The following is a 19,150-nucleotide window of genomic DNA, read 5'->3' as shown; positions in this document are numbered from 1 at the left end:
GCCCTGTCTTCTTGCCAATACTGGCCCGATATCGGCCCTGTCTTCTTGCCAATACTGGCCCGATATCGGCCCTGTCTTCTTGCCAATACTGGCCCAATATGAATGCCGAACACTGGTGAACAAACGGGCCAATATTGGGCTGTTATAAAATACAATAATGGGACAATACTGGACCAATTGTCAATATCGAGTATCGGCTATAAAGGTTGGGCCATTATTGGCCTAATAGTATTACTGGAAGTCTGTCGGCAATTCCTACATGGGCATGTTGGCGCCACAATGTTGGCGTCATATAAGTTACTGATCTTAGGCCTATCTGACTACTAAGAATATTTAGCCAGTGTTGGCTAAGATTGTCTTGTTAGTATAAACTTGCAACATTGTGCCAATACTTGAAATTCATATCTGACCATTCTCGGAAGTAAGTATCGTGCCGAGCTTAAGAGCCAGCGTTGGCTCGATCTAATCATTAAGCATATTCGCCCAGTACTGGCTACTACTGTCGTACCAATATCGAGCCTCGTTTGCCGATATTGACCCAATACTGGCCCGTTCGTCAATTCCTACAAGGGTACCATTAAAAACTTCGAGAGCACAATTTTTCTCGATACTCTTTTTCTCTCGGCCACTGTTTCTTTGAATCTCGTGCGAAAAACTGATTCTTTTTAACAACCGCGGATCACACAGCGTTTTGCCATGGATAAGAATCTCGTTTCGAACGTTGGAAAAACGTCGAGAAATGAATATAGTAATTCCTCTCTAAATTTCACACCATCTTTAATCAACGCGGCGGCGGATATATATATATATATATATATAACGTTTCGTGTACCGCACGTCAGATTATCGCGCGATCTCGTTATTATTTGATTAGAATATTTAACGAGTGTGTGTCCCGCGCAGCGGCGTGTCGATATAGGCCATCGAAGTTTTGAATGGACTTCTATCTGAGCGCAGATAATCTCGCCGGAGAGAGAAAGAGAGAGAGAGAGAAAGAGAGTATTTCCGTATTTCGTTCCACGTATCGTTTTCGGGAATCGAAGCTCGCAGTTCGAACGATATAATTCGAACGTATTCGATCGCGTATATGCAAATGTTGTATAGAAGCGCGTGAATAAGGTAAGAGATAATAAAAAAAATAATAATAATTGAATATCCCCTGCGTACGTGACATGTAAACTCGCAATGTAATCCGGAATTACGCGAGTGTGTGTATACACATGTCGAAAGCGGGGAGAGTGTGAAATTTAACGTGGAAAATTTGAAGCTCGGAAGTGTGAGGAGTGTTTTAGATTCACCTCCCGGCTATTACCTGTCGCCAGTCCGAGCCTAATACGTATGAGTTGGCTACCGAGCAACAGGCTGTCGTGACATACATAAATCCCAACTAGGTAACGGGTGGCACACCTGACTTCGTAGCCGATGTGTCGGCTCTTTCGGTGGATGCGAGACAGTCGAGGAAACGACCGCCGGGTCAGACTGCAGTTTCGTGAGGAACGAAAGAAGTTTTTCACGCTAAGTTGGAAATTCCAACGGAGCGGAAATAGCGCGGAGAAAGAGAGGAAAGAGAAGGACAGAGAGAGTGTGTGACGTTGCGATTTCACGAAACCGATCGTATTTCGCGGCCAATCGACACCCGTTCGATAACGACCAATTTGTCAGCGAAATGTCGCTCGCTCGCTCGCTCGCTCGCGAAAGTCGTTGGATTTGTTATCCAAAATCACGTCAGCGAGATCGCGACGGAAATTGGTGAACATTTTTGTAAATTTTATCGAAGAAAATATTGGCTTCGATACGCCTTCGCTTCCGCTTCTCGTGAAACTGTCAAGAACTTTTCGTTCGAACGCGAATGGCAAATTACTGTCCGATGTTCCGCGAGGAACGTCGATGTCCGAACTCCCTCGCTGATGGACTATACTTCACCGTCTCGCGGCGCGGTGTAACTTATATTTAATTACTGCCGGTAATATATTAGATTTAAAGAGTTTTCTCGTAAAATATATATCGCAACATTAAGGCAACGTCGCCGGCGCTTCGCCGCCGCGAGGCGAGCGAGCAAGCGAGCGGCGGTCGAAGGAAATGATTTACCTTTCATGAATTCTTTACGGGCTACCTGGACGACTAGAAAACCTCCGAAGTTGCAGCCACTTGAGCCCTCTTTTTCTCTTCCACTCTCGTCTCTCCTTTCCGCGCTCACGTCTCTTCTTCTTCATTCGACCGGCCGCGCGTCTCTCATCTCTTTCCCACGCGAACTTTCCGTTGTCTCACTATTTCCTTAATTTTTCATGACCGCTCACACTTCCTCACAATTTCCTTTTCCCGCGGTGTTTGACCGATCAATTAAAGACGCTCATGAAACTGCCTCGCGTCGACGTGAAACAGATCGACAATTATCTAATTTTTAATCGTGCGTGTTTGCAAATGTGACTGCGTCATAAATGTGTAATATATTTTTCAATTAATTATGTGATAACAAAATACGCCCGCAAATAACTGAACATACAAATCCGCGGTTTTCACCTCGCACGCGAATAAATCATTTGTTATGCGAAATAAAACTCATTCAGGAATTTGTCGCACGCGTGACATCTCTCGTCCCCGACGTTTTCTTTCTGTTTCGCTCAGTGCAACTTTAATTGGCTTTGAAAAAAAAAAAACCAAACAAACAAACAAACAAACATTGTTTCGTTGACACCGGCGATGAAGTATGAAAAAACCGTGGTGTGTCTGTCTGTCTGTCTGTATATGTGAAAGCGTACGCGGTTGAAATTCAACCACAGAATCGATGACGGTCGCGTGACGTCATGTGCCGTTTGCGTATTATTACGAGAGCGAAGGAAAAAGCTTAATAAAGACGTTTTAACGTAATTCATAGCACATCGACCGTACCTAATGCGCTTTTCGTAACCTATTCCCATTCACTCTCAAACCTTGGTAAAACCCCCGGTGGAATCGTGAAAAAAAAAAAGAAAAAAAAGAAAGAAAGGGTGCGCGCCGGTAATATGGACCGATTTAGCAGACTTCTAGTGCGAAGTTAATTCGCATTTTCAGAGCAATGGCGGGAGGCGGTCTAAAGTATGAAGTAAAGAAGCGAATTACCGAGTCGATACAACGAACGAAGCGAAACGATAACTACAAAAGCCGTGTGCCCCGTATACACGTTATTGGATAATTTAATAATCCTGTGTTCTATTCGCGTTGATGTTTTTCCTATATACAGAGCGACGATGCGCTCGCGCGATTTTCTTTGAATTCGCGCTCGCGTGAATCTCTCCCTTCCTCGATTCTAGTTTACGAACTTCTCATCGGGCATAAAAATTGCATTACCATAGTTTTGCATCGTAACTGCAACTAAATAGTGTACAGACCAGAGCGAGAGAGTTTTATTATGGAAAGATCTGACTGAATTCTCTGGCGTTATCTCTCTCTCTTTCTCTCTTGCTATTTTCGTTTTTTTTTGTTTCTCTCTCTCTCTTTTTGTTTTATTTCGCTCTTATCAGCGCGCGGCATTCGATTTACCTGTGTGCATTCGAAAGTAACAGTCGGAACACGAACGTATCGCAAAAGCGGGCGGGCGAAAAACAATGTAAGCGAGTCTGTAGTGAGCGAGTTACCGTTCAGCGAATATTCGAAACGTTAACCTGCTGCCAGGCCAAGTCCCGACGAGCTTTTTCTCTGTATCAACCCGCGTGTAACGATCCGTCGAGGAGAGTTTCATGGCAGTTCGAATGGTCAATGTTCGATGAAAAATGCAGAACCGGCGCGTGATATCGTCCGACGGAACAATTCCATTAGAGATCTCGCTTGGGATCGACTGACAAGGGATGTTGGTCGAGAGCGCGCGGAGATCGAATGAGGAAAATGAAAAAAAAAAAAAAAAAAAAAGAAAAAAAAGAAAAAAGAACAAGGTCGAACAGTCGGAGAGAGAAGAAGAGGCGACGAAATGAGAGAGAAAGAGAGATAGAGAGAGAGAGGGAGAGAAAGAGATAAAACGCGTGGGGACATTTTTTCGAAAAGAGCTTGGAAAACCCAAGCGGCCAGTTGAATTCCATACAATGGCATTTCGTGCCGCTGTTAAGAGAGCTACCTACCACACGTGTGGAAGTGGAGAATCCCTATCCTGTCCGCGATCTTCCTTTCTTTTGCTTTTTTATGCGCTTCTCCGGTTGTAACTTCGCGGGAGTTGCGAATGACAGTGTCAGTGAGTTGAAGATCCATTGAGATGAAAACATGTCACTTGCGCGTGCGCGTACACGTTGACGTATCCTCAAAGAGGATACAATTCGCAACGAGAGAGACGAATTTCCGGATCGGTGTCAGGAACTTCGTAACAATCGACAAACGAGCGTGTTTTACTTTTTTCGAGAAAGAGATGAGAGATTAATTTTTACTCGAAAAATTCACTCTCGTGCGCGTTTGCGTAGCAGACTTTGTCGACATTGCGAATTTAAAGGATTTCTGTCCGGTTTTTATCTTTTATTTTTTTATTTTTTTTTTTTAAGGAATTTGTAATGGAATAATGAATAAATGATATTCCGTGAAAGCGTAAACCAGCACTTGAAAGTTTTTTCCGGACATCGGAATAATGAAAAAAACTGTGGGAAATTTCCCGCCGCGCCGAGTAGTTTTCCATGATGAAAATGAAATGTACCGCTATGAGTCAGACTAAATGAAGGGTGAAGCGCGATTTTGCTATCATAACTGCGTATCATCGTCAAATTTGCCTGACGTGCCTTCAATTTCCACATATGCTTCTTTTCATCACGTTCGTAATTAAGCGATGGGGGGGGAGGAAAAAAATCGTTATTTCATTTTCTTCATATTATCATTCATTACGGCGATTTCTCTCGTCGCGAATTGACTTCTATTCGAACGGAGAAGACTTTGAAAGAGGAATTAGTGTGTTTTTCTTTTTTTTTTTTTTGTCCACAGTTTAATCGATGGAATCGATGAAAAACTTGGCACTGTGAAAGATAAAATGTTTACGTTGCTTGGTGAAGAGCATTTCGATATTTGCGACGTTTGTTTATTTCTTCGGGCGATAGTATTGCGAACTTTATCGTCGTTCAAACAAGAGCCCTGAGCTGTTTGAGTGGATGTATGACATAAAAGAGGATTAATTTCAGAATGAACTGAACGATTCTAATTGATAGAACGGAATTGGCCGCGGTAGAGCGAAACGCAATAAAGAAAAAAATCTTGCAAAACCCGAAAGTAGAGATTTTGGGGTTGCGCGCGCACACGTCAAAGAAGTGTCGAACTCGCGTCGCGGACTTTGCAGTTGTCGACTTGATGTCCGGACTCGAAAGACGGATACACAAGGGGCCTTCAAAAACTTTTAATTAATACAGATGACGAGTACACAAAGCCTCCAGACCAGCAGGCAAAGAATTTTGGAACAAAGGCGAGAGGAGAGCATTGTTGTCGGATCTTGTTACGAGGACGTACCGTGTTGAGAGAACAAGATAGAAGTGACAGGAACGCGAGAGGAAGAGAACAGGTGAGAAAGAGGAGCGCGAGAGGAGAGGAAGAGAGTGAGAGAGAGATAGAGAGAGAGAGAAAGAGAGAGAGAGAAAAGAGGTGGAAATGCACCGGGAAGAAGCGAGAAAACACGGAAGCGCAGACCGACTTTCCATTATGGCGTTATCCCGCGCTGCCTTTACTTTCCTCTCTCTATCCTCTTTTTCATCCTCGCGGAGGATCGCGCGCGCGGAAAACGTATAAACTAGAAATCTTTCGCGCGAGTAGTTTACCGTAACATCAATTTACCATAATACCAAGTGTCAGCAATGAAATTTCACCGGGGTGAAGGGGGGGAGAGAAAGTCTCGATATATTTGCGCGCGGGCAACACCGTTTCGTATAATTTTATCTCGAATTTTCAACGTAAATCTTTGTCGAGGAAAAGAATTCGTTCGTTTGTTTGATGCTGCGCGCAGCATCGAACGTATTGTTTTCTCTCAATTATACAACGGCAAATTCTAGAATTCTAGAGTTGTTGTTTGTTGTGTGCGCGCATCTAGCGATTCGAAATTTTGCTAATGGATTAAACACACGTATTGATAATTACGCGGCTGTGATATAAATTGCGCGCGCGCAGTCGAATTTCGATGTAAAATGTATTTGCTCTTGTGCGAAATCTCTGTGAATTCTCTAGTTTTGCCATCGAACGGATATTCTCCGCGTATGAAACTAGAAATAATTAGTCCGTTTTGAAAATATTGACAGCAAAAATACACATATATCCGCGTTCCTCGTTATCAACATCTGTAATGATTGTTTTTCTCGAACGCAAAAAACACAGATATTTGCACCCCGTGAAAAAAAGACAGTTCGCGATGTAAAAAAAAATGTATTTAGCGCAGAATAAACATGAGACGCGTATAAATGTGGAATTTATCGATTTGAAAGGTAATTTTAGAGAGAGAGAGAGAGAGAGAAAGATTCGCGATTACAAGCGTTTTACATTTTTATATGAGCTTATTTGCGACTCCGGAATGAATATTTGAGGGGTAGTCGAATTACGTTTCTTTTTATTATCCAAATCGGCATTACGGCTTGCCCCTTCTCCTCTCCGCCCTCGAACTCCGTTGATTTTCAAAACGAACGAACGGCATACGAGAGTGACGCTAGATTTTAATTAGTCTTTTCCGCAATCACATGAAACCTTCGCGGGAGATTGAAATTTTAATTCCTCTATTCAACTTCCTGCACCCCCGTCAGAACTTTAATAGCCGACATAATTATGCTTAATTATGAAAGAAGGAAATTTAATAAAATGATATTATCGTTCATCGTCTTGGACTTACAAAACTTGTAGCGTAAGGCAATTTGAGCTCGCGGTGTTTTACCCGTGCTTCTTCGTGGCGTTTTAAGTACCCGCCTCTTTTCTGCTTAAATTAATTAATTAGCCGCAGTCTATATCGCATCCCTTCGATAATGCATGAATGGTGTCACTTTCTGTCGGTATCGACACATCGTAGATTCTTTAGCGTCCTCTCTCCCACAACAGATGCGCGCGCACAAGGTAATCCGGAAACGAAACGAAGACGGACTTTGAAAATTTAAAATATTCAAAGACCCAAAATTATTAACGGTCAGCATTGTTTGTAAAGACGTAAATAAAGAAGAGATTTTTGTCTGTTCGAGAGATAACGAGCGATCGTAAGATAACGAGGCACTTTTTGTTGCGAGACGATTGAAGAGACCGATGTGCGGTGGGCCGAGGCGGAGCAAACACCGACTTCGTTACTGCCGCAGATCGGTCGATCGTTTACACACGCGTCCGAGACTGCCGATTCACAAACGGAAACCCAAATGATGGGGATCGAGAATGTGTAGTCTGAACCTCGAACGCGGCACCGTCGGTCGCGTTCAATTGCGGACGGATTCGTTTACACGCGCATGTTTCCTACGTTGGAAACGTGTAGTCACCCCCCCGGGGTCGGTGTCGCGCTTAGGGAAAGGGAGGCAAGTCACATAGAGCGATATCTATCCGAACTAGATTAAAAGCGATTCGTTAGTGCCGTTACGTGCCGTTTTCTCGTGAACGGTCGGTTTCGTTTCTTGCGCGTCTATACGCTCATCTTTTTATCGCAACGCGCGCTAGACGCGCGAAAGCCACGGCAGCCTGGTCTATAAATTAATTATAAACAATTTAGCGCTGCGATGCAAGCGAAATTGAATCACGAAGCTTGGTTGTTTCACTAATAATATTTTTAATGAACAACATTTTACGTAAAACGCGAGAGAGTGCAAAAAAAAAAAAAAAAAATCTCAGTCAATTTCGACCGATGTGTCGCGGCGGATATCCAATCGCGCGGATTGCCTGGGAGATATCGCGCGCAGTCCTGATGCGATGCAAATCACGAGCTAAGAACCCATAAGAGTTGGTCGATGGTTAAATCTGTATTCGACGGGGCGAGCACAACGCGCCTCTCTTCGCTTTTCAAAACCTTCTTTCTCGGGACTCCGCCGAAAGCCTCCGCTTTAGCCGGTACCTTCGTCGTTTCCTTTGCCACTGACAATTGGATTCCTCGCTCTACTCCCGTTGAGTTACAGATTTTTCCTTTCCGCGAGAATTTTGCTGCAGGCGCCTTTGAGAGAGAAGAGATATCGCGTCTCCCCGTCGTCGTCGTCGTCGTCTCTATCGTCTTCGATGCGGCGCGGCGCGTTTCTAAGTACCGTCCGCAAGAAGAAGGATCGTTACAGCATCCAGAGTCTTTCCCTCCGTCCGATGTACTTCGTGAAATCAGCTTTTCTTTGATTCGCGTCAACGAGACGGCGCGGGCGGGACCGGAGAGGAGAAAGAGATCGAACTCTCTCTATGAAAACTCGTGCAGAAAGCATCATTAGTCGGTATCAATGCCTCGACGTTCTGACGGATCGTTCCTGCGAGCGCTAGGACGTTTCCGCTGTGCGTGATAATGCTTCTCGACGACGACGTGACTTTACGAAACAAACATTTGCCGGTACATCTCAGAATTCTTTTCTATTATTACGGTAAGCCTTGAAATTTCTCTTTAAAAAAAAAAAAAAAGAAAAGCAAACACCTTTTCGAGCAGTTTTTCAACTCGAGATGTAATGGCTCCGCCATCTCGAAGATCCTCGTACTTTTTCTCCCGATGCGTTTCCTCGCAATCGAAACGGACTTCCGTGAGTCTTGTATCAGGATTTTTAACTGCTCTCGTGATCGAGACCATTAGCGGTTAAGAAAGAAAAGCCGGAAGGTGATGCGGGTAAAGAGAGGAAAAATGCGCGTCGAGACGAGTGATATTTCACGTTTCTTTTTTTCTGCGCATCCGATTGCGATATAAAAGTTTAAGTCAAACTTTGCTAGCTAAAAGCAATATGGTTTTATAACGCGAAACTGTCTGAAAACTTGCGCGACGTTATGTTGTTGTTGTAATGTTGCAAATTGTCAATGTCATTTCTTCTCAATTGTCAACAGTCGAGGATAAGAACAATCAATATCGCGAGAAAATCTATTGAAATGTCTGTCAAAATGCAATAGCCGATTGCATCGCACTTATCGCGTTACACATTTTGTCAGAAATTTTTTATTGCATAAATCTCTATTCTCCCTCGCTCGGATATAAAATACGGTCTCTGTGCGCGCTAAAGAGAATTACAGTCATATCGCCGGCTATATTGTATTTACTCGACCGCCGTTAACTTTAAATGAAATAACATTTAAAACAAAACAAAAAAACGTATTACGAATGTAATTTTTAACATTAACTCTCCTCTAGCAATAGAAATAATTTAGTTTCACGGACTGTTGTAAAATACAGAGAAGAGACGTTAATTTCAACGTTTTGTCACAAAAGCGCCGGCCACCTTCATATCCGGTTAACTTTAAAAAGGGAAAGGATGGCGTGTGGGATTGCATCGATTCGATATAAATTCGCGCGCTTCAGCATATTGGTTTTGCGCGCGCGAAACGATTTTGCGCCGCTTGCAGAAAATGGCAATATCTCCTGGTATTTACCAACGTAATGGCGAACTAATTATCGAACACTGATAAATGCATGACCATTTAAAATCGCGAAAAACAGTTTTCACAACCCGTTAAACCGCCAATGGCGGAATATTTTACGGTGCTTTTTCATCGCGATTGTAGCTAATAAAACTTTTTTTCCGGATCACAGGATGCGCGCTTCATCTTTCACAGATATTTTTTTTTTTATCTTCTAATTTCTTACATCTTTTTTTCAATTTGTTTTTACGTGAAACATTGTTGTTTTTTTTTTTTTTTTTCAATGTACGGGTGAAAAAACGTATTAGTAGAAAATGGCTTAAGGTGTGAAAAAACAAGTAGAGACAAAATAATAATTCTGATCTCTCAATTGCGTTTTGTTGGGGAAAAATTCAGAAGGTCTCTTAAGCTCGATTATCAAGCTTTGCAGGAGGGAAAACACTCGTACACGCTCGGAGGGTGGGTTTCCTGATGAGAAGGTATAAGACGAAAGTCGAGGTATTTCCGGGAGTAATTTTCCGCCGGGTGCCTTCGGAAAATGTTTATTCATAAGTCAGCGGAATGTGCACGGGTGTACGATTGTTCCGCAAGCTTTCTCCTCTGTTATACCGGAGCGTCCCCTCCTCCCCTCTTCCCCGTCTGCGTTCTTTTGTCTTTTTACAGATTGTTTTTGCGAGAAGCCGAGACGTCCCGACGTTAATACGGTGTTAATGGGGAAAAGATTCGCGGAAGAAGCATCGTTGACGTCCGCTTTGCGTTAGCGAGCGAGCGAACAAGCGAGCGAGCGAGCGCAAACAAACGCGAAAAGAACGCGCGAGTAGCGAGAAAAAAGTTCGAGGAATTTCGAGTAATGAGACAACATTAGCGTCTCGAGCAGAGAGAGTCGAGGTAGAACCGAGAGAAACGAATGATACGTGAAAAATTATCACTGTAAACAAATTTTTCCATAAATTATTCGTCGTCGTTTGATTTTTTACGAACACTATTCGCTTATTGTTACAACAACGTCGTGTAACATAAAATCAATTGTAATTTAAATTTTTATCATCTGTCAAGAATGTCCCTGTTTTTTTCCGACAACTTGAATTTTGAAATCGAATAAATATTGTTAAACAGGTCAAAAGGTTTTTTAAAGAACAAATTATGAAAATATTGCTCTGGTAAATTGGTTGCAAAAAAGATGTTTGCTAAAGATGATAAGATTTTGAATTTCTGAGCGAATCTTATTTTTAGGTATTGTTTTGCTTGTTTATGAGCCAAGTTAAAATGGTCTCAATGATACGACGTTAATTGACAGTCACTTCAGTTTCGGAAGAATTGCGGCAGAATCGTACCACGATTTTACATTTGATTCCGCGTATCGAGAGATTATCTAATGTGTAGTATTTGATATTTTCCGATCGCAGAAAGCTGAATTTTTATGTCGATCGTGATTGAATCCGCTGAGAAGTTAATTACGAACGTGACGCGACAATTGCCGACGATTTTTATCTTTTCACCCTCTTTTTCGGGTGGGGAGAGACTGAGTTACTTTCCGCGGTTCTCGTTTTCGCGCGGTCTCTCTTCTTGCCTTTGAATTAAGATCCGCGCTCGACCGGCCCGTGTTCCGGCTACTCTCATTCCGGTTGTTATCTTTTGTTCGGGAACGAGGAAAGAACGTGGGGAGAGGGAAAGATTTCAGAATGGACAGAAAGAGCCGGAACAGGTAGCGGGCGAGACGAGAGAATGAAGCGGCCGTAGGATTTATCATGGAGCAACGGCGCGCTGGCCACGGTATTAAATTAAGTTATGCCCATCTTGGAATTTTTTTTTTTTTTATTATCACCGAGAACAGCGAGTCACGGCAAGCGCATTTCCCCGACTTGTCGGCGCGAGAAGAAAGAGAAACGCGTTTTTCTATTTCTTTCTCTTCCGGCGTGTTCGAGAGCGAGCGAGCGAGCGAGCGAGCTTTTCGCGCATATTTCTGCATTAAGCTCTCGACACTCACTTTAATGTCGTCTCCGACTTTATTTGCAATTTTAAACGGCGTTCGATTTATGAGTAAAGTTCTTACATAGGCGAAAGAGAAGATCCGAGCGCGCGCGCGCTTAATAAATATTTTCAGCGCATTTTATCGTTCATATAATATATTCCGAGCGTAATCATCAAACATGAATTACGCGATGAGTGTGTAATTGTTTCGCATTCGCAGCGGCTCTAATGACACCAGCACTAATGGTCAGGTCGACTGTGCCGTAATAGCGATTACTATGTATGTATATGTATATACGTATAATGTGTAGCATATTGTGAGCGCGATAGTCACTCGATTTGACTTTGACATTTCTATTATGTAAACTCTGCGCGACCTAACTCCGCGCGAAGACACAGTTATATTGATGTTCGCCATTTAAAAATATATTGACTTAGATACCTCGTCACGTTTAAAAGGTTCGCGTCAATTTCACAGATTAGAGTTTTCGACAGAGACTCTAATTTCGACTCCCTTCAACTTACACTTATCTTTATCAACGAGCTTATCAAAGTTTAGCGAGTAGCTCGCGGTCAATGTACAGAGGCAATGTATTTTTACACGCGCGAGAATCAATACGTTTGAAAGTTCTGAACTGATTTCAATTTGAAAGTTCATCCGGGACGATTAATTTATTTCAATATATAAATAAAATGTATAAATTTTATTCTTTGACATAAAGATATATTTGTTTATTTATATATTGAAATATATATATAATTATTGCACATCTCCCGCGTGCATGTTATCGAAGAGTTTTTTTTTTTAGTCCTTATCGAGACTTTTATTCAACGCCAGATTATAACGGCGTGTGTGTGTGTGTGTGTGTGCGTGTGTTCCCTGACGCCCGACACATTTTTATAAAGCGTGTTTGAAGAATTCGATGTGTGTAGGTACATGCAAAAGAGTCGCGTGCCGAGCTGACGCATTTGCAAATGCGCATCCATTGAGGAAGTGAGTCAGTATGACTGGGGTAGCGTTCGATGGGGGTGGCGACGAGGAAATGACAAGAGGGTGGCGTTGAGGGTAGGGCTCTGCTCTACGGCGGTAAAGGGGAAACGCGCGAAATATACATATAAAGGAAGGAGGTGAAATTACTTCCGCGGCGATGTCGTAAACATTGACCAATTACCGCGAATAATTAATCGCGCTCGGTGCAGCTTCTTTCTCGATAGTCGGAAATTTTTAGCCAATTTTACGAGTTTATTTACACAGACTTTCTCGCAGTTGAACGCGACTATGCAAACGCGAGTTTCCGATTAAATGACCGTTGTTGCATCCTCCCAAGTTTATCGCAGGCGTTAATTTTTTTCTGATTGTTTTCAACTGCGTGTCAATCAGTTCTCTTTTGAGAACGCAATAGCTTTTTTCGGAGATTGTTAACAATTGATGGGGAAAATTGTGTGTGTGTGTGTGTGTGCGATCGTGAAACAACAACGCACACACAGTTTCCTTAGCGTAATCACATTTAATCACCTCCCTCACGCGTTAAATTTTGCTGTTGTTGTCACTCGGGAGTGAAATTGCGTGACAAAATCCTCTCATAATATTTTCATCAAATCGGGGGACTTCGATTCGTCCGCACACACGTGGACAGATATACACACTGACATATGTAGACGCGTCACGGCCACTTACCTGTTGAAAAAAACGATCGGTCCCCATCGAGTTCGTCTCCCACGCAGACTCCCAGGGGTCTCGTGAGAGAGACCGCACGACGAAGAGTGTGTCCGTAGTGTGTCGAACAAAAGAAAGGAAAGATCCGGGTAGATATTTTTCGATGAGAGAAGGCGCAAGCGTGGCAGATCGTCGTCATCTCGCCGTTGTGCATCGATAATGTCGATCATTCCCATTTCCCTCCTCTTATTCATCCCTCTCTCTCTCTCTCTCTCTCTTTCTCTCTCTTCTCTTTCCCGCTCTTTCTCTCAATCTCTGTCTGTTCCTTTTGTCTGCAGTCCGTCTCGTTCGCGCGAAAACTCCCTTCAGTTCGCGCGAGCACCCTCGTGGGTTGCCACGAGCACAGCCATCCCTGGGAGTACCACGCGGACAAACATCAAGCCAGAAACTGCGATACGTCGGCCGGAGTACGGCAGCTCACCCCGGACGTCCCCTTACGCGGGAGAGACGCATGCGTCGCTTTTAAACCAACGCCGAAACCAACCCCCTACCTGACTCGCGCGACTATCTTCCTCCGTTTCTGCCTCCGATCGCGCTCCCTCTGTTTCTCACTTTCGCAATAACGCAATGCCGCTAACGATTCGCGGAAAATATGATTTGCCATCAGTTTCGAAGAGAGAGCGGCGCGTTTCTCTCTGAGATGGAGCTTGTAATAATCCGCTCCTCGGGAGGGTGGAAAAGTCATTTTTCACACATCGCCTCGGTTTAACGAAGAACGTTAATAATCGTAAGAAAATACTTTCGCTGAAAAAAACGTCCGTTGTGGAGGCCGTTGAGAAAAATTGTCAAGGCCAACCAGGTTCGTTTTCCGAACGCATCTCGTCGCTCCAAGCTCTCTCGACATTGTCAGTTCGAGAAAAAACGACAAGAAAAGAAAAGGTACAGCACAACCAGATGTATCTCTCCTGATCATTGTAAAATCTGGTCTGGCGCGAATTCGTACGTCTATGTACGGCGATTCCGACGCTGAGAGGGGCGGCGCGCCTGCGTCAGGAATGTCGGCGGTGGACTAACGGGGAGGGGGGTGCCGTCAGGGGGCATGGGGGTGAGTCAGTCAGGCCGCAGCGCGCGTTCAGAAAACTACCTTTAACGCGGGATCGCGTACGCTCGTCGCGGAATAATTTGTAATAATTGAGTCGCGAGTAGTACGCGATAGAGTGGCTCGCGTTCGTTGACTCGCGGTCCGTTCTCTGAAAAAAAAAAAAAACAAACAAACAAACAAACAAACAAAATCCGTGAAACCGCGTTACCGAAGGAAATTGGAAAAACTCTGACTCTCCTAGTTTTGAGATTCGCGAGAAGCACACGGCGCTTATTTCAATTGCTGCTGCGCTCAGAAAGGGAATACGCGAAGACGTCGTTGTGCGGAAACGTCGCGCGCGACGAGGAATGAGAAAGGCAGCAAACGGGAACGAATTCGAGAGATCGGATTGACTCGTCGTCGCGTCGAGTCTCACGTCGAGTGTGGCGTTGTCGGAGACAAGAGGTAGATAGAGAAAAGTGCAGCGAGAGAAACGCGGCGGAAGACGCGCAAATGCAGCGGAAAACACAAGACTCGTGCGGAAGGAACAACGTAACGTCGCGTGCGGCGAGGGAGATAGCAAAACGGAACAAGATTTGAAAGAGCACATCCCTCTCGTATGTGATCGCGCGTGCAATGCGCCACCGGGGTTGTGTGAAAACTGCCGTACAAATAAGAAAAACACGCGAGCCACTATTAATCGCAGCCCGTTTTTTTCTCCCGAAACAATTCTCCTCCCGCCCGTCTCTCCGCTCAATCGCTAAGCAGGACGAATCGCTCGGGTTTTTTTTGTCGGAGGGTAGAAGTTGAAGAGAGTCGCTTTCCCACATTTATACCGTGTCGTTTACCGACCGCAGAGGGGCCATTGTTCTGAGCGAGAGAAAAAAAAAACACAAGTAACACGACGTCGCGGTGCATCATCGTCGTCGCGGTTTCGTCAAAAGCGAGCGATACCAACGACGGACTTTTCAACCTCGGAGCGGAGTTACGTCATACATTTTCTTCTTCGGCGGAGAATCAAAGAGATAGAGGAGATATAACGCGAAGACCGGGAGCATCGGGTGGAAAATGAAAAGTCTCGCCGCGCGGTGGAAACTGCGGGAAAGCAGAGAAGAACAATTACAGCCAGTTACGTGGAGGATGTAACGCGAGCCGGAAAGCCGTGGTCGGCGCCGTGTCCAGGGTCAACGTCTCGCGCGACAAAGCGGAGGCTTTGTCGTGAGGGCACTCGGCTTGGAGCGTGGGGCGCGCGAAAATATGGGATGGTCGTGGAATCACAGGAAGAAAGAGTCGAGATAATCGCCAACTAGATAAATCCTCCCTTCCCCCCTCCCCCGCGGTCAAGAATGTGGAATATCTGAAAGTCAAGCGTTGGGAACGACGAAGAAGAAGAAGAAAAAGAAGAAGAAGAAGAAGAAGAAGAAGAAGAGGAGGAGGAGGAGGAGGAGGAAGTCAAGGCGTCAGATAATCGTTCGCGCACTCGAATTAAACACCCGCGTGTGTATCTCTCTCTCTCTCGTTAGTGCCTGTCGTCGTTTGGCATCGAAAAAGAAGTGGGACACGGATCGTGGAGGTGACTCGGCAGAAGAAGCTCGGGAGAAGAAGCTCGCAAAAGAGGAAGAAGAGAGAGAACGTCGGGAGGGAAAATATAGGGGAACTATCTTCTATCTCCTGGGAAATACGTTGCGACGTCCGCCTTTCGGGGGCCAGTTAGAGAGAGCAAGAGAAAGAGAGAGAGAGTGTGTGTGACATCCTTTCCAAAATTGATCCTTCCATTAACCCGACGGGCGGAACAGGAGCCGGAACACGGCGGAAGAATGTAAATAGATCTCGCACCGTGAGATCGTCACGACTTAAGTGGCACAGTACGCGCGACCATTATATTATACCGATGTCAGCGACCGGCTCAAAGGGACACGCGCGCTTCTTTATTTCCTAACGTCAGCGACTCGCCCACGCACCCACGACCGCGTTTTCGATTCATCCGCGGGAATATTTCTCATCCGCGAAAGAGAAAACAGAGCGAGAGCGAGCGAGAGTGGTTAAATGGCGTGTGTCGATACTTTTCCTTCCCCCTCGATGACTAGCTGAATAGAACGCTCTAGCTCGTGTCGTTTTGTACAGTTTTATCGCGCCAACGCATCGCAGAAAACGACAAGTATTTTTTTACGCGTAGCTCACAAAACCCCTCGTTACGCTTCCTCCATTTAATCTGACCAACAACCAAGCGGAAGCGTCGCGCTGATTCTCAGCGCGATTGTTTGTGCGCCCAGTCGTACTGCTCGAGAAGTCAACGAATTTCAAGGTTCTTCTACACCCCGAAACAAATCTCTTTGTCATCTGTGTGTTTTTTGTGTTTGTGCGTACGTACGTACGTACGTGTGTGTGTTGTGTGCGTGCGTGTGTGTGCGACGAGGGAAAGGAGTCACAGCGACCTTTGCCCTGCGGCGCCACGCCTGCGACGTCTTCGTTCAGGAAAACAAAAAAAAAACGAGGACGTGTTTACCCCCCCGTCGTCCTGCTCTCTCCCCTCAGTGATGAAGGTGGTATGTTTTTGACGAAGGTGGTTTTGTATCTTTTCATAGGTGGCACGCTGCGACGGTGGTGTTGAGTGCGCAGTGATCACGGGTGACCGGAAAGGAAAGACGGGAAAGAAGGTGGTCAATATGACTCCTATCTTCCTCGTCGTGTTGCTGGCGATTGACCCGATTATCGCGCAGAATACCGGTGAGTAAAAAAAAAAATCCAAAAACGGAGCAATGCCTAGTGTTTAAATCTCTCTCGCGCGCGCGCGCGCGAGGATGGACGATGTGTTCCCGAAATTTGGAACGCGCGCGATTGGATGGACATTTTTCCAAGGACAATGTGACACCGCCGCTTTGTGCTCTCTCTCTTGTGTGCCCGGGGACTCTCGAAAAATCTACACGAGAGAGAGCGGAGCGGACGACGCGAGCCACTTTTCCACGGCGCGCGTTTTATCTCGCGCGTTCGATCGCGCGTATAAAAGAGAGTCGAGTCGCATGCGTCGCGCGAGCGAACGAAACACCCAACAGATCGAAAGCGCCGATACGCCCGAGCGTACGCCGCGCGTTATTTAAACGCGACGAGATAATCCTTCCGCGCGCGAACGAACGTCCCGGGGATCTCTTCCCCGGGTAATTTATTACTGGTTTACTTATTAGCTATGACGCGCGCTCCGCTGTCGGTCTCGATTGATGACGCGCGCAAAAAAACTTGTCGTTCTTCGCGACGCTTGTAAAAGTTTTCGGTTGGTTTTTTTTTTTTTTTTTTTTGTTCTTTTACGACGCGCAGTTTTGTTTTTATTACGCAAATACGACTCGATCTCTCGCACGCGCGATCGCCTCGCGATCGAGATCGGCCGTGGTCGTAATTTCGTTGTAAGCGCGCGCAGAGAGACTCTCGTTTTTTTTTTGTATACGACGCACTTGTGCGCGGTTTTGAAGTAAAACCAAAGAGAAAAAGAAGAACTCTGAATGATATACGTAACGCGCGCAATTCGTTCTCTTATTCGACGTGTACGTAATACTCGAGAACGGAAAAGAACTGTCTCGCGAGTGTGGAAGGAAAAACAAACGTCAGCGTGACACCGCCGCTCCCTGGAGTCGAAACAAACCCGGACTCGCGTCCGTCGAGGTGAGACGGGCGCAATAACACGCGTGATTCGCGTGGAGGGAGCGGCCTGCGGTCGGTTAAATGACGCATCGCAACTGCGAAATTGCGTGCGTGCGTGCGAACATGCGTCAGCTGCGAAAAAATGGACGAAAGAGCAACCGAAGATGTTCGTCGCGATTAAAAAAGAGACGATTGAAAAAAAAAAACAAAAAAAAACAAAAAGAGACTTTAATTTCTCGCCGGGGCTCTCGTTCTTCACGGAAGTGAAGCGGAAAATCGTCGTCGCGAGCACGACGATCGGCGAGACGCACCGGAGTGCGTCCTCTCTACGGACTCTAAGACCGATTGACCGACGAGGCGACGCCTCGCGAGCCCGAATCTCACGAGCGACGAAAGGTCGCGAACCGAATTCGCGAACACCATGGCGTTTTCATAATAAACGTTAGGGCCGAAACGATCGGTCGCAAATGCCGGCTGCGCGATCATTACGCGGTAATCTGTCGCCGCGCAGTCGGTAATCCGGCGAGCTTTGCGCTGACTCCGTAATGACGATGATACATCCCCGGCATTTCAGTCAATTAATTACGTTGCGACGTAATCCTAATTCGGCTGTCCGGAAAGCTCTCGACGGATTTGGGATGCTTTGCGAGAGAGTAGGTTTCAGCGATATTCTGCGATAAAACGTTGCCCGTCGGGATCAAATGCGGCGTAAACAGGTAATAAAAAAATAAAAAATAAAAAAAAAAAATCAACGCGCGTCGCTATGCATTTTGCGGAAAGCTCCGCCGCGATTGAAATTAACGATCGGCGCGTCTCGAAAAATCATTGCTTTCAGAAACAACTGGCAACACAGCGAAACCAGAGTTAGGTAACGAATGACGAGAGGTAGTCGCGCGATCAGCGCGGAACGAATCATTTTCCCCAATGGAGATGCCGATTTGAATTCAATGGCACCGTTTTCCGCAATTCTCCCCGACAGGCGCGCGCGAGCGAGCGCCGCATTCAGGTAACACGCAAGGGAAATCCGCTCCGTCTCTCTCTCTCTCTCTCTCCCTTCCTCTCTTTGTTCTTCTTGTTTTTTAATTCGCGCGCAATGCCGCCTCTCGTTCGCTTTCCATCGGTTCGGAGTACGGAAAATTGGCACTCGTTTCCCCCGCGTCAGCGACAGTGAAAGGAGAGAGTGACAATGAGAAAATAAAAGAGGAAAGAACCCGTCGCGCGAGAAAGGCGAAAGAAAGACGGGCGGGATGCGAAGCAAATCGAGGCAGAGAGGTGGGTTCCGCGCGATGGGGCTATAGAGGGATGGGTGAAATCCATAGTTAATGCAGATC

At 45.5% G+C, this 19,150-nt stretch overlaps 1 protein-coding gene and 1 long non-coding RNA gene across 11 annotated transcripts in view; one reads left to right on the top strand and one right to left on the bottom strand.

Annotated features, from left to right (window-relative positions):
• Positions 1–13,528, bottom strand: part of LOC109857229 — a 45,728-nt gene extending 32,200 nt beyond the window's left edge. The window contains exon 1 of the long non-coding RNA XR_002250476.1: positions 13,127–13,528. This is a non-coding gene — a long non-coding RNA (uncharacterized LOC109857229). The remainder of the gene's footprint in view (positions 1–13,126) is intronic.
• The window catches only part of LOC109857226 (tyrosine-protein phosphatase Lar), a 265,294-nt gene that overhangs the window by 34,499 nt on the left and 211,645 nt on the right, over positions 1–19,150 (top strand). For all 10 annotated transcript variants that reach the window (XM_020433367.1, XM_020433366.1, XM_020433370.1 and 7 more), the window contains exon 3: positions 16,772–16,913. In XM_020433367.1, the coding sequence (XP_020288956.1) occupies positions 16,853–16,913 (61 nt within the window). In that variant the 5' untranslated portion in view covers positions 16,772–16,852. The remainder of the gene's footprint in view (positions 1–16,771; positions 16,914–19,150) is intronic.

Source organism: Pseudomyrmex gracilis, unplaced genomic scaffold (assembly GCF_002006095.1).
Source record: "Pseudomyrmex gracilis isolate BER0280 unplaced genomic scaffold, ASM200609v1 scaffold_151, whole genome shotgun sequence".
In the NCBI taxonomy this organism is placed as follows: Eukaryota; Metazoa; Arthropoda; class Insecta; order Hymenoptera; family Formicidae; genus Pseudomyrmex; species Pseudomyrmex gracilis.
Note: the sequence above shows the minus strand (reverse complement) of the source record. Positions and strands in the feature narration are given on the sequence as shown.